This window comes from Pelobates fuscus, chromosome 4 (assembly GCF_036172605.1).
Source record: "Pelobates fuscus isolate aPelFus1 chromosome 4, aPelFus1.pri, whole genome shotgun sequence".
Taxonomy (NCBI): Eukaryota; Metazoa; Chordata; class Amphibia; order Anura; family Pelobatidae; genus Pelobates; species Pelobates fuscus.
In genome coordinates, this window is record NC_086320.1 from 91575385 (window position 1) to 91589405 (window position 14021).

At 38.3% G+C, this 14021-nt stretch overlaps 1 protein-coding gene across 2 annotated transcripts in view; it reads right to left on the reverse strand.

Moving 5' to 3' along the window:
• The window catches only part of LYN (LYN proto-oncogene, Src family tyrosine kinase), an 87010-nt gene that overhangs the window by 35373 nt on the left and 37616 nt on the right, over positions 1-14021 (reverse strand). The window contains exon 2 of one of the 2 annotated variants that reach the window (XM_063451383.1): positions 3632-3705. In XM_063451383.1, the coding sequence (XP_063307453.1) occupies positions 3632-3700 (69 nt within the window). In that variant the 5' untranslated portion in view covers positions 3701-3705. Of the gene's footprint in view, positions 1-3568; positions 3706-14021 lie in introns of both variants that reach the window. The other variant, XM_063451382.1, reaches the window with a different exon arrangement.

Below are 14021 nucleotides of genomic sequence, written 5' to 3' on the forward strand. Positions count from 1 at the left end.
GTTTTTCTTATAGAAGATGTTAAAGGGACACTATAGTCACCAGAAGAACTTCAGCTTAATGTAGTTGTTCTGATGAGTATAGTCAGTCCCTGCAGGCTTTTTAATGTAAACAGTGCTTTTATTTTATTTTTTTAGAGAAAAGGCAGTGTTTACATTGCTCCATAGGAACACCTCTAGTGGCCACTCCTCAGTGCTATTCAGCAATTCCACACTCTGCATAGAGATGCTAATTGATCACCATAGAAATGCTGATTGACTTGAGCTGCATTTGTCCCCACCCCCTGTCCAGCCTCCTTGGCTGAGATTATCAGACTTGATGATTTTAGCCAATCCAAAGCTTTTCCATGGAAATAAAATACATGTTTTAAATGTTTTAGTCATGAAAGACTTAGAAATAAGACTTGCACACACTGCCTAAAAATAAGCAAAAATGAAAAACTATCCATGGACCAATTTGTTTTAGAAATCCTTTAAACTTATTTGGGCTTGAAGGTATAGTATGTGCATATATGCAACACATTGTTATGAAGTATTTGTCAACATAATTAAACTGGTTAAAGCTGGAATCTAGGTGGTTTATCACTTTTTTTCTTAAAAATCATATCTTGATTCTCCACACTGCTTGAAAAACTCTTGTGCATAGTTACCGGCGTACTTTTTGTTTCAAATTAGAAAAAAATATTGGTTCCATTGCATTACTGCTCTTCAGAAACCTGGGATAAACTAGAAAGAGCATATCTTCAAGTGATTTAATTTATCCGAGATATTTTTTTATATTTTTTTTTATTTGTGTTTTATATACCCCAAGTTTAAATAGACAGATCATGTAGGAAATTACTTGAGCATTATGCAAAACCATCTTACATGCCATTTTCCCATTCGTACCATGGCAGTATTAACAAATGTGTGGCTTCTCCCCCTGTCAGCTAGCGGGGAGCCTGTGTAAACAGACTGACATTTTGGTCTGATTATTACAAAGCTAAAACAGAAATCAGAATAAGAGCCACACCAGACAAAAAGGTCACAGCCACTTTCTAGCCTTTGGGTGTGCTGTTGTAAACATAGTGGGTCCTGGAGTATTACAACAAAATAAATAAATTCAAAATGAGTATTTCATTAAAACAAGCCCTTGAAGGGACACTATAATCACCAGAACAACTACAGCTTAATGTAGTTGTTCTGGTGTCTGCGGCCTGCTCCTGAAGGATTTTTAATGTAAACATTGCCTAGTAACTTTCTCTCAGACGGCCTAGAGGTGCTTCCTAGGTCAGTGCTGTACAATGTGTGGCACTGACATTCAGAGTCTCCTGCTGTATGTTCCTCATGTAGATGCACTGATTCAATGCATCTCTAAAATGAGATACTAATTGGTGCAGCATGGCTGCGCATGCGCAATAGCCTCCCTATGCTTTCCTAAGGGAATCCATTGGATCGGCTGCAATAATCAAGTTTGATGATCTCAGCCAAGGAGGCAAAGCGGAGGCGGGCCTGCCTCAATGAGACCAGGGTGGCACTGGAAAAAAAGGTGAGTAAAACACCCTTTTAATGTGGGTAAGGAGATCTAAATGGCGAATTCAAACCTATAGTATCAGGAATAAACTATAGTGTTCCTTCAACTCCAGCCTGGATTGTAACCTTAAATATGTAACATTGCATTACATGTATATCTCATAGAATTTTTTTTTTTTTAATTATAAGTGCATTTCTCCTAGTACAAAACTGTATAGATAAATACAGTAAATATGTTAGTTGGCTATCAAAAGCAATGATTATCAACATCAATCAGGCTTGCAAAGTGTATCTATTTAACAAACACATTATTATAAATTAAAACTATATTTCCATATTCCCAATGCAGCATAGAGTCTTCACTAAAGAGATAAGCATATTACAGGAAACCAAACATCTGTTGATGCAAATGCTTTGAGGTTGTGGACTCAACGAAAATACAATAAGAAAGTATAGTTGCTTAAAGGGACACTCTAGTCACCGGAGCAACTACAGCTTAATGCAGTGGTTCTGGTGTCTATAGCCTGTCCATGCAGGCTTTACAATGCTGCATTTTCAGCGAGAAGACAGTGTTTACATTACTGCCTAGTAACACCTGTAGTGGCAGTCACTCAGACGGTCACTAGAGGTGCTTCCGGGGTCAGTGCTGCACAGAAATCTGAAGAATATCACAATAGATTACATAGTTACATAGCTGAAAAGAGACTTGCACCGATCAAATTCAGCCTCTCTCACATTTGTTTTTTGCTGTTGATCCAAAAGAAGGCAAATAACCCAGTTAGAAGCACTTCCAATTTTGAAACAAACTAGGAAAATAAAATCCTTCTTGACCCCAGAATGGCAGTCAGATTAATCCTCAGATCAAGAAGCTATTGCCCTACATTGAAAAATGATATCCTTGAATTTTCTGTTCATTGCAACCAAACTGCAATGAATGAAGCTGTAAAGAAATACCCTCTGTGATTGTTACTGTTATATTTAATAAATTAAAAAATGTTGAGACCATGTTATACCAGCAGCTAATCAGAACTGTGATTTCCCCAATTAAGAGGATAAGACTTGTAGAATGTTCTGCGCCATGCCAGGATCAAGAAATAGAGGTTTAACTCCTTTAAATGTCCTCGGTTTCTAAAAAGAGCCCCATGAGGACGCAAAGAAAAATAAACTTCATCTACTATAAACTTCAGACTTTCCAATTAGATGACAATAGAATTCATAAGCTCACTAGTCTTTTGGTGCATGCTATCAATAGTTTGTCCACACTGCAAAAAAAATAGAAAACCACCAACACAAATTCATAGCCACAGTTGCCTTTGGGATATTCCCTATAGTTTGCTGTTCATTATAGAACGGTGAAAAGTTCAGTAAGGCAGAAATTACCCTTATTTATATTTTTCACATTAAGTTATAACTTGTGTAAGTCATTTGAAAAAAAAATTCCATAGTTTTTGGTTTTAAAATAGTAACACTAGAAATCCTTTGTTTGCGTTTAGCGTATAAGAATACCAAGACTTTAATCTGATGTATTGAGGACTATAATGCTGTCCTTGGGCCATGGTCCCTCTAGGGTGGTCTTTGGAAATGCTAGAACATAATGTGATTCAATAGGAAATGCCAAGTCAGGGAGAGTGTCAGGGAGATTCTAAAATGCTTCAAGAAGAAACCAAACAGCTTTTTTCTACACTATTCTACACTATAGATTGAATGACTAGAGATTTTTAAAACATTTTTAACATCCCCATTTCACTTATTAAACTGGGGATATATACAAAAATAGCGTGTCACAGTCTCAGTAGTGTGAGCAATACAGGTTTTCTATGAAGTCTAATGGAGGGACCAAAAAGTATGTCTTAAGATGTTAGAAAAATATCAGTTCCATGATGCTTTGACAGCCTACAGGCCTTGGAAAGCATTATAGGAGCCATAGTTCTCTAGCAGTTGGGGGTCTGCCTTTGGCTACCTCTGTTCTAAGGAATATTATAAATGAGTTCACAGGGCCACGAGAGTGACGTGAAAACTATTTCTAATGCGTGTGCTCTCTCCTTGACTATCTACTTACTGGCCTTTGCTGCTTACTGGACGTTGGATCTGGCACATAAATAGTTCTGTCAGGTTTACGTACTGGATAGTTCTTCACATCCCTTGAAGGATCAGTTTCGCCGTTTTTCCGTTTTGATTTGATACATCCCATATTTTCTGCAGGAATACAAACAGAATAAGCACAATCAGAAAACACAGAAAAATTGTATAACAGCAAGTCCGTTAGTAAAACATTCCTTGTGCATGATATAAAAATGGTAACATTTACTAAACAGATAATAAAATGTGAGTCCTGTGGTCTCTTCCTTATTCTATCACATTTGGAATTTCTATGTTTTACTTTTCCCTAGTGTAAAAACTTTTCAGGCGATTTTTTATAATGTACTACTCAATGAATGCAAAACATTTCAACTTACACATAATGATGTGATAAGAGACCTTTTTTGTTGGGATGCATGCCCTTAAGAAAGATGAATATCAGGACATTTCTTCTCAATAAGGAAGGACATGCAACTGCCTGGTATTCTATGTGCTAACAAATTTCTGTTCTTAGTACCATAGTTAACATATAGTAAAAATAAAAAAAAGAGAGAAAAGGTCAGGGTGTGAGATAAGTCACCACCGAACCTCTAGAAAGGTTACAGGGAGTAGTAGGGGCTTAACCCCGGGTGGGTAGAAATACAAAAGAAAAAAGAAAATGGGAAAAAGGAGATCCACCCACTAAAGGTGGATGGAGTCCATTCCCATTTGCAAACTACTCCCTTTGAGTAAATAGTCACATAGATATGGTAAAGAACCTTTATTGAACAAATGAAAAATAATAATGGTTACCAAAAGCAGAATTATAGTAATAGGTACACCGTAAAAGTGTTAAAGTGAAAAGATATATATAGCCACCTAGACATATATAAAGGAGCAAAATGGATTTAGTCTAGGGCATATACAGGCTTGGTGTTACTCTTTATCCTCTAGTTTAGGCTGGGAGGTTTACCGTTTTCCCCTAGTCCTTTTTACTACATGGAGGGGTAATCTATCAGACCCCCAGTAGGCTCTCTGGACTCTCCTGGACACCTGTACTAATTGACTACTGCATACCCCTCTTTCCACTTAACACTTTAGCTGCTGCTTGGCACCTTTTATCCCCCACCCTCTATCTATGCTGTTGTAGCAAGTATTTATATTATTTTCTGCTAGAACCGGATCAGACCGTGTCCCCACCTTATTTAGAAGTTGTGGATGCTGCTTATTTGATCTTCGTTAAAGGTCTTTCTATACCCATCCATTTTGCTCCTTTATATATGTCTAGGTGGCTATATAGGAGCACCTTTCCAGGTTTTTAATAGGTTTGGTTTCTTTTCACTTTAACACTTTTACGGTGTACCTATTACTATAATTCTGCTTTTGGTAACCATTATTATTTTTCATTTGTTCAATAAAGGTTCTTTACCATATCTATGTGACTATTTACTCAAAGGGAGTAGTTTGCAAATGGGAATGGACTCCATCCATCTTTAGTGGGTGGATCTCCTTTTTCCCCATTTTCTTTTTTTCTTTTGTATATAGTAAAAATACTTCACATGAAGCTGGACATTAAAGGCTAATATTAAGATACAAGTTTAAATAAGACAAGGTGTAGATGGCATGGGAAAGTCATTACAAACAGTATACATTAAAGGGACACTCCAAATCCCTAAAGCACTTCAGCATTCTAAAAAGGTGAATGGATTAAGAACATGCCCATCTTTTTCCAATTAATAAAAGTGCTGATTTCAAGGGAAATTGTCATGTTTTGCAAATTAATTTAGGACCATTTGGCTAATTTAGGACCTTGGCTTTTAAGCGGACAGTCAGAAGAGGTTCTTGATTCAGTCTGCATGAACCATCATTCAAGCAGATTAAAGTATTCTATTAGGCGATTATATTGGTACATTCATGACAATCTCTGTCCATGCATAATTCCATGGCGAGATCTGGGCACACAAAACAGTACAAACAGCTTTAAAGAAATTAAGTTACAGGACAAAGTTTCAACTCCATTGTGGAGCTGTTTGCAAGTCAAATGATCTATGTATATAATCTCTGTGCATGCAACAATTTCCACAAAACAAGAAAGGTAGGCTGTCGAAACTCTCCCTGGGGCAGAGTGGAATCACCACTGAACAAAAAGGGGAATAAATGGGTTTTTTTTTTTATTCAAGGAGAGGTGCCCAGCACTATTACTATTAAAGGACACTCCAAGCAGATACTGAAAGAGTTAAAACATTTTGAGGTAGCAGGCTATATTACAACATACTATAAAAACTCCCACATCATTGTAAATATAAGGTCGACATCTGCATTTGACTCGTTACAGCCCTGAGATAGACACTGTAAATAAATAAGTGAACTCATCCCATGTTAAATAGGTAATATGGTCACTCTATATAAAATCTGATAAAGCACCATACCGTGAAATAACCAAATCCTAACCAGTTTCTATGGCTTTTAGGTAACAAATCCCCTGTATCTAATCTAGTACTGTTGCTATGTACATTTAGCTAGTTGCTTGTAAAAAAAAAAAAAAACCGTATGCTATTAATTGAATATATATTTATTAGCAAGTGGTTTGTCCTGTTAAAAAGTCTTATTTTAAAACATTATCATGAAACAATTTCAAGATGTTGTCCTCCGCCAATGTTCAGAGTAAAACACTAACAATACCAACAATTAAAGGACCAGTATAGTCGGCCAGACCACTCCATCTCCATTAAGATCCGCTCTGGGTGCAATGGTCCTATAATGTTAAACCTGCAATGTAACCACTAGAGGCACTTCCTCTACAACGACCAAGTAAAACTGAGGCTGCAGCTCATAGGAAAGAACTGAATTCAATGCTTTCTTAGGAGAAGCATTTGGATGCACACACATGCGCATCAGTCTCCACTGGCCACAGGCAAGAGAGCTGGATGATGTGGCAGGAGGTGGAGTGGCCAACAGTGCCTAGGCAGTTTAGGCTCTAGAAAACAAGGTAAGAACAATGTATCTTATTTCCACAGACTGATTTCTAACCACATTTACTGTAGTTTAAAGACCCATGAGTGAGTATTATTTCTGTGGAGCTCTGTTATAAACTCAGACATACCAACACTATGGAGCTCCTAGAAAATGAGGTAAAATTAGCATCTGGGAAAACCATTATGCTTTAAATCTCTGGAGTGTATGAATAATATTATTGAGCCCCTATACTTGAAACCCAAGTCTCTCTGTCCCCTTTCACCCACTGGTTTTCCTCATTTTAAAAAAAACACAAGGTATGTTTAATGTTGGAGCATATCACAATGATCCATAGCAGTAAAACCCATCAAATGAGCACGGTCTCTTTTATTACTAGAAATAGAAAGAAACAAAAAAAACACCTTAAAGGGGCACTGCAGTCAACAGAACAACTGCAGAAACTAGAAGAAAGGTAGAAAAGCCAGAGGCAGTTCACCTATATGAGTGGAGCATACAGTGATAATAATGGATACCTACCCTATAACAAGGGTCGTCTAGTCCTGATATTGTTGCAGTATCACTTTAAATTCAGCGTATATATACATAGAAAGAAAAACATATACAGGGAAATAATAGTGCAAATCTGTATGGAAATTAACCGTTGTGCAGTGATCAAAACAGAATGCTAACTCACATTTTTTAGAGCCTAAGATGGGATAGGCTCAAATCACTTGCGCTTTAGTACCGTCTGGTGGTACTTGTCCCCTTTTTTTGAAGCGTTGGTGGAATCCCTTATTCAGAGCCAGGTACTCGGAGTTTACCAGCTTGAGTGTCAATAAGGGAGACACTTTCCCTTCTTGGAGCAGGTTTGGTGAAGATCAGAGGAGACTTGAATTAAAAATAAAAATTTATTTTGCCAGCAGGCAGTAAAATACAAACAAATAAAATAGAATAAAAAAATGTCCCATAAATATCCTTCACTTCCGAGACGCGTTTCACCCTACTTGAGGGCTTTCTCAATCGGTGTTCACTGCTCTCCTCCTCATTCTGGTTTAAATATCCTGGTCCGGTTCTTCATTGGTAGATTTCCTCATTGGTTAGCCAATCACATCACTCGTTTGGGGGGAGTGTAGTGTGGCTTGTCAAAATGGTTTTTTTTTTTTTTTCTGTTTGTAACAGGAAGTGACATCCCTTCTGGTATTGCAGTCGCCATTTTACTTGTGGGCAATAAGTAGGGAAAGTAGCAGAGTATCCTATATTCGTGTCTGTCACTTCCCTTATGCTCTTTAACCCATATTTTTTTTTTTACAATTTGTATTAGGCAAGTAGAAGGATGTACATATATCTTGTATATTGTAAAGATGTCCTTATTTGTGTCAAGCATGCAGAAAAAATGATTGGGGCATAAATAAAAAAACATATCAATAAACTGTGCATTAAATTGAAATACAATGAAAATTGACATTCCCACAGCATGTATATAAATCCTTTTAAAGCTTTAAAGCAGTAGCTACATACATATATTATATAGTGAGATAAGATTCAACTTAGTTAGTAATAATAATTTTAAATCCCCTGTGATTAAAGTTTCACTTGAATCGTATAGAGTAGATGTGATAAGCATCTTATAAAGGGAAATGGATCTATTCACTCCAAATACATAATAAACATAGAGGGTTAATACATGCTGTTCGGGATAATATCATAAAAAATGACACATTTCAAAATCGCCATTAAGGCCGGTGGGAATCATAGTGTTGAGATTGAAAATCCATCTCATCTCTTTTTGTCCCATCTTCCTTATTGGATCCTCACCCCTCCAATTGATGTTAACAATTTGAATACCCATAAATGTCAATTGGGTTGGGTCACAATTGTGCTTGTGTTTAAAATGTGCTGAAAGGCTGTGTTTATCAAAACCCTTCCTAATATTACGGATATGCTCCTGTATTTTTATATAGAGGGATCTAGTGGTCCTACCTACATAACTTAAACCACATTGACATGTGATAAGATAGATGACTCGTTCCGAATAGCAAGTTATAAGTTGATTTATTTTATAGTTGTTAGGCTGTTTGCTTTGAAATTGAGACTCGCAGGTAGAGAATGAAGTTATATGTCTCTTTTTTTGGCCGCTATTTCTGCAAGCACCACATGTGCCACAGCCATAGAAGCCATTCTTTTGGTTAAAGACATTTTTAATCGTTGCACGTTCTTTTATATGATTACGTACTAAATTGGTCCTTAAACTGGGAACTCTTCTATAGGTGAAAATAGGTTTATTTGGTAAGACCTTATTCAGGAACGTATCATTTTGTAGAATTGGCCAGTATTTCTGGAAAATTATTTTTAATTTATAACTCTGGCAGCTGAAATCACAAATGAACGCTAGATTACGTTCCTCTGTCTCAGTGGGCGGTGTTTTATACTGTAGGAGTGACTCTCTATCCTTTAGAGCAACTTCACGTTGAGCTTTATCTAATAGTTGGGCTTTATAGCCTTTTTGTTTAAAATCATTTAGAATTTTGCAAGATTGGATATTAAAAACTTCATTATCAGTACAGTTTCGCCTGATCCTCATCAATTGTGCTTTAGGTGCGTTGGTAAGCCAGGGTGAAAAATGGCAACTTGTCTCCTCAATATAACTATTGGCATCTACCTTTTTGAAATGTGTCTTAGTTTTAATTTCTCCGTCATCTATGTATATTTGAAGGCCCAAAAAATCAACGGACTGACGGCTGTAGTTACTCTCCAATTTAATACCCCATGTGTTGTCATTAAGTTCTGACAAGAAGGATAGTAGGGACTCTTCGTCTCCCCGCCAGATTATAAAAATATCGTCTATGTAACGGCGATAGAGCACCAGACTCGCCTCCCAGTCCCGCCTCGTGTATACATGTTGATGTTCCCAAAATGACATGAACAAATTGGCGTAACTGGGGGCGAATCTGGTGCCCATCGCCGTACCACAGACCTGAAGGAAAAAATCACCTCCAAACCAAAAGTAATTATTGGTAAGGATCCATCTGATTCCCTCAATGATGAAATCTATCTGATCAACAGGATTTAAAAGGATTAATATACATGCTGTGGGAATGTCAATTTTCATTGTATTTCAATTTAATGCACAGTTTATTGATATATGTTTTTTTATTTATGCCCCAATAATTCTTTCTGCATGCTTGACACAAATGAGGACATCTTTACAATATACAAGATATATGTACATCCTTCTACTTGCCTAATACAAATTGTAAAAAAGAATATGGGTTAAAGAGCATAAGGGAAGTGACAGACACGAATATAGGATACTCTGCTACTTTCCCTACTTATTGCCCACAAGTAAAATGGCGACTGCAATACCAGAGTGATGTCACTTCCTGTTACAAACAGAAAAAAAAAAAAAAAGATTTTGACAAGCCACACTACACTCCCCCCAAACGAGTGATGTGATTGGCTAACCAATGAGGAAATCTACCAATGAAGAACCGGACCAGGATATTTAAACCAGAATGAGGAGGAGAGCAGTGAACACCGATTGAGAAAGCCCTCAAGTAGGGTGAAACGCGTCTCGGAAGTGAAGGATATTTATGGGACATTTTTTTATTCTATTTTATTTCTATTTTATTTGTTTGTATTTTACTGCCTGCTGGCAAAATACATTTTTATTTTTAATTCAAGTCTCCTCTGATCTTCACCAAACCTGCTCCAATAAGGGAAAGTGTCTCCCTTATTGACACTCAAGCTGGTAAACTCAGAGCCGAGTACCTGGCTCTGAATAAGGGATTCCACCAACGCTTCAAAAAAAGGGGACAAGTACCACCAGACGGTACTAAAGCGCAAGTGATTTGAGCCTATCCCATCTTAGGCTCTAAAAAATGTGAGTTAGCATTCTGTTTTGATCACTGCACAACGGTTAATTTCCATACAGATTTGCACTATTATTTCCCTGTATATGTTTTTCTTTCTATGTATATATACGCTGAATTTAAAGTGATACTGCAACAATATCAGGACTAGACGACCCTTGTTATAGGGTAGGTATCCATTATTATCACTGTATGCTCCACTCATATAGGTGAACTGCCTCTGGCTTTTCTACCTTTCTTCTAGTTTCTACAATTTGAGGTGGGTGTGAGGGACCCCCACAAGAGTGTTGTAGCATCTACACTATTTTCAATATTTCATAAGCGCCTTTTATACACAGTTTTTTTCATCTTTTTCTCAACAGAACAACTGCAGTTTAATGCAATTGCTCTGGTAAGTATAATCATTCCCTGCAGGATTTTTCCGATAAACACTTTTTTTTCAGAGCTATGGCAGTGTTTACATTACAGCCTAGGGATACATCCACTGGCCACTCCCCAAATGTCTACAAGAGCTGCTTCCTGGGGTAGTGTTGACATTCAGTGTCTCCACCATCTGCATGGATACACTGAACTTTCCTCATAGGGATGAATTCATTCAATGCATCTCTATGAAGAGATGCTGATTGGCCAGGGCTGTGTTTGGCTTGTGCTGGCTCTGGCCCTGATCTGTCTCCTTGATAATCTCAGCCAAAATAATGCTTTCCTGAGGGAAAGCATTGTGATTGTCTGAGATCTCCACTTCTGATGATGTCAGCCAAGGAGGCAGATCAGGGACAGGGCTAGCACCAGCAGATTCAAATAAAGATAACATTTTACTATATTAAGTGGGGCAAGGGGCTAGACAGTGTTTTTAGCACTATAGGGTCCGGAATGCATGGGTGTGTCCCTGACCCTATAGTGTTCCTTTAAATAAGAACATTGGAAGTATCAATTCATTCTAGAAGGGTTACAACCTTTATTCCAACATTGTAGTGAAAATAAACAAAAATCAAATGGGTATGGCAAATACTGCCTAATAACAAATTTATTGTAACTTCCTAAAACATATACCGGTATGTTCATACATTCATCAATGGCAACCTATTTAAATATTAACGTGTCTACCAGTTGCAAGCACCCTGATACGCTGACTAGGATCGCGATATTGACACTGGATATTAACCCCTTAAGGACACATGACATGTGTGACACGTCAAGATTCCCTTTTATTCCAGAAGTTTGGTCCTTAAGGGGTTAAAGCTGTAATCTGTAAGTAGAGTACTGCTAAATGAACGTTAGCGGTAACTGGCAAGTCATTTTTTGCTGATGTGGAATTACGTCTTCTGGCTTCTTGCTATCCTAGAGTCTACCTAACCTTTAATGCAACTGCTTTTCTTTCTTTCACTGAACTCCATACCTTTGGTCCCAGTTGCCATCATTCAAGCCTTTTGCTAATCGGTTTCGGTCACTTCTCCTTACTGTAAAGTTGACTTAAGAAGATAAGGGAGAAAAAAAAGGGAGAGTCCTATCAGTCTGTTATAAGGGCTAGTTCTCTCACTGGATGAGGTTTACACTTCCCTATAGATGTTTTAAAACTGTAGAATGCAAAGTCATTAGTAAAAGCAAACAGAACGAAAATTGTAACATAGGTAAGTTATTAAGTGAGAAACCATATTGTCCGTGTACTGCCATTGCTATGCACCTGTTAAACAATCTTTGTGATGGACTTATGTGCTAAAATGAAACATAGCGCGCATATCTGGAGCGCCAAACGAATACATACATTTTAAGAGAAAAGAAAAAAATTAATTAACAGGATCTTTGGAAACGATGTGCCATTTCTTTCACCATTTTTACAGTACTGGTAAAATAAAATGATTTAGTGGTGTCCAATTCTGCCAAGGCTTATTATTCACCCATTCTGTAAAAGGGAAAGATTACTTGGAAATCCATTCTTCTGCTGAAGGCTGTTGGTGTTTTTTAGTGTGCAAATAAATGCTATTTGCCCTCGGAGTTGGCACAGTGTGTGAAATAAGCTTAAAGGCAGCAAAGTTAAGTTGAAAATTGGACAGTTTTTTGGATCTATTGTTTGCTTGATCATCTGTATTTTTGTCCTCCAGGAGGCATAACCATCTAGCAAAGCTAGTGGGTATGCGGCAGCCTCCCGGAGTCAAATGCCAGAGCTGATGAAACGCTTGTGCTGTGCTCCTGCACAGCAACAGCATTTCAGCCAATCAGGAGAGCCATGCTGAGCGCGGGAATCCGGATTACCTCAGATTTTTTAAATGACATCATCAATGGAGGACTCCATAGCTGTGTCTGCCACAGATTTAGTAGATGCCTGCTAGAAAGCTCCACAAGAAAGCTTTCCTTGCCAGGGATCTTTCCTCTTTATCTTCTGTGCAGGATATGGTCCCAGTTTTACGTAAAAATAATAAAGAAAGGCGGCTGGTCTCTTCTGCCAGTTCCTAGTCTGAGGAAAATTGTTATGCTCCTCCTTTCCCTCATACTCGTTTGAGTAAGTGAAAAATAAAAGAGACAGGAATAGCGTGTTTCCCTCGTTTGAGTCCCAGAAACACCATCCAGAGAAAAAGGACAAATCTCGTTGGAGGTTAGATAGTCCTTCTCCTTCCTCTTCTAGAGCGTTTGCACATTCTTCCTCCCAAAGTCGTTCTACACAAGGCTCTCTGAGGAAGTGGTCCATTCAGCGGCTTCCACTGAGCGAGGGAAACTTAGCAACGTTCAGATGGCTAGAGTGAGTCTCCTAGAAAAGACTCTCCCATCAAAATTATTTCACTCCAGATGGGCTATGAAGCACGACTCTGAGGTTAGAGATTTTGCCAAACTAGCCTTTAGATCCCCCTTGGTTAAGGAGGACAACCTTCTCAGGAACCACATTGGTATCCCAGCCATCCAGGCTTTAATGGATCCTGCTCTGTTATCTATCACAGGGAGCAGTTTATCTACAGATCCCACAAACCAGACTTTTCATAATATACAGTTTAAAATTGCTGATGCTGTGGGTCCACTATTAATGATGATGGATAAAGCAGAAAAAGAAGGCAATGCTCAGAAATCTTCTGCTTCATCTTTGCTGGCATCTAAGATGGCTTTATTGAAAGCGTCCGGCAGGGGAGTGCTAATTATTGGCCAATCTTTTAAATACATCTCAAACATTCGCAGAACCCGCTGGCTCCACGCAGCAGGAATGTCTGACCTAACCCCTACATCACATGAGTACTCAAATCTGGAGGATTTTTACCTTTTCGGTCCCTCGTTCATTCAGGAGGTTAAAGGCAGTTATAAGGCAAGGAGATCCTTTTCAGAGCTCAAAAAGACCTTTTCTGGCTACAAGAAGCCCTTTCCGAATGAGGGTTGCCCCTAACAGGCTGCAGGAGTGTCCTGAGAAGCATCTCACCAGGTCCAGTACCGCCACTACAGTGGAAAACACAAGCTCCCAGGCGGTGGCAGAGGAGCTCATTCCAGAGATGGTCCAGCTTCCAAGAGAAAACCTATGCATTTAAGTAAGTGTGCCTCCTCACACATCAATACATTGGAAGGATATTTCTTCAGACAAAGGGGTTGTAAAGATTTTGCCCAACTCCCCCTTTTAAGGTTCCCAGTTCAGAGGTTTGCACCCGGCAGAGAGGT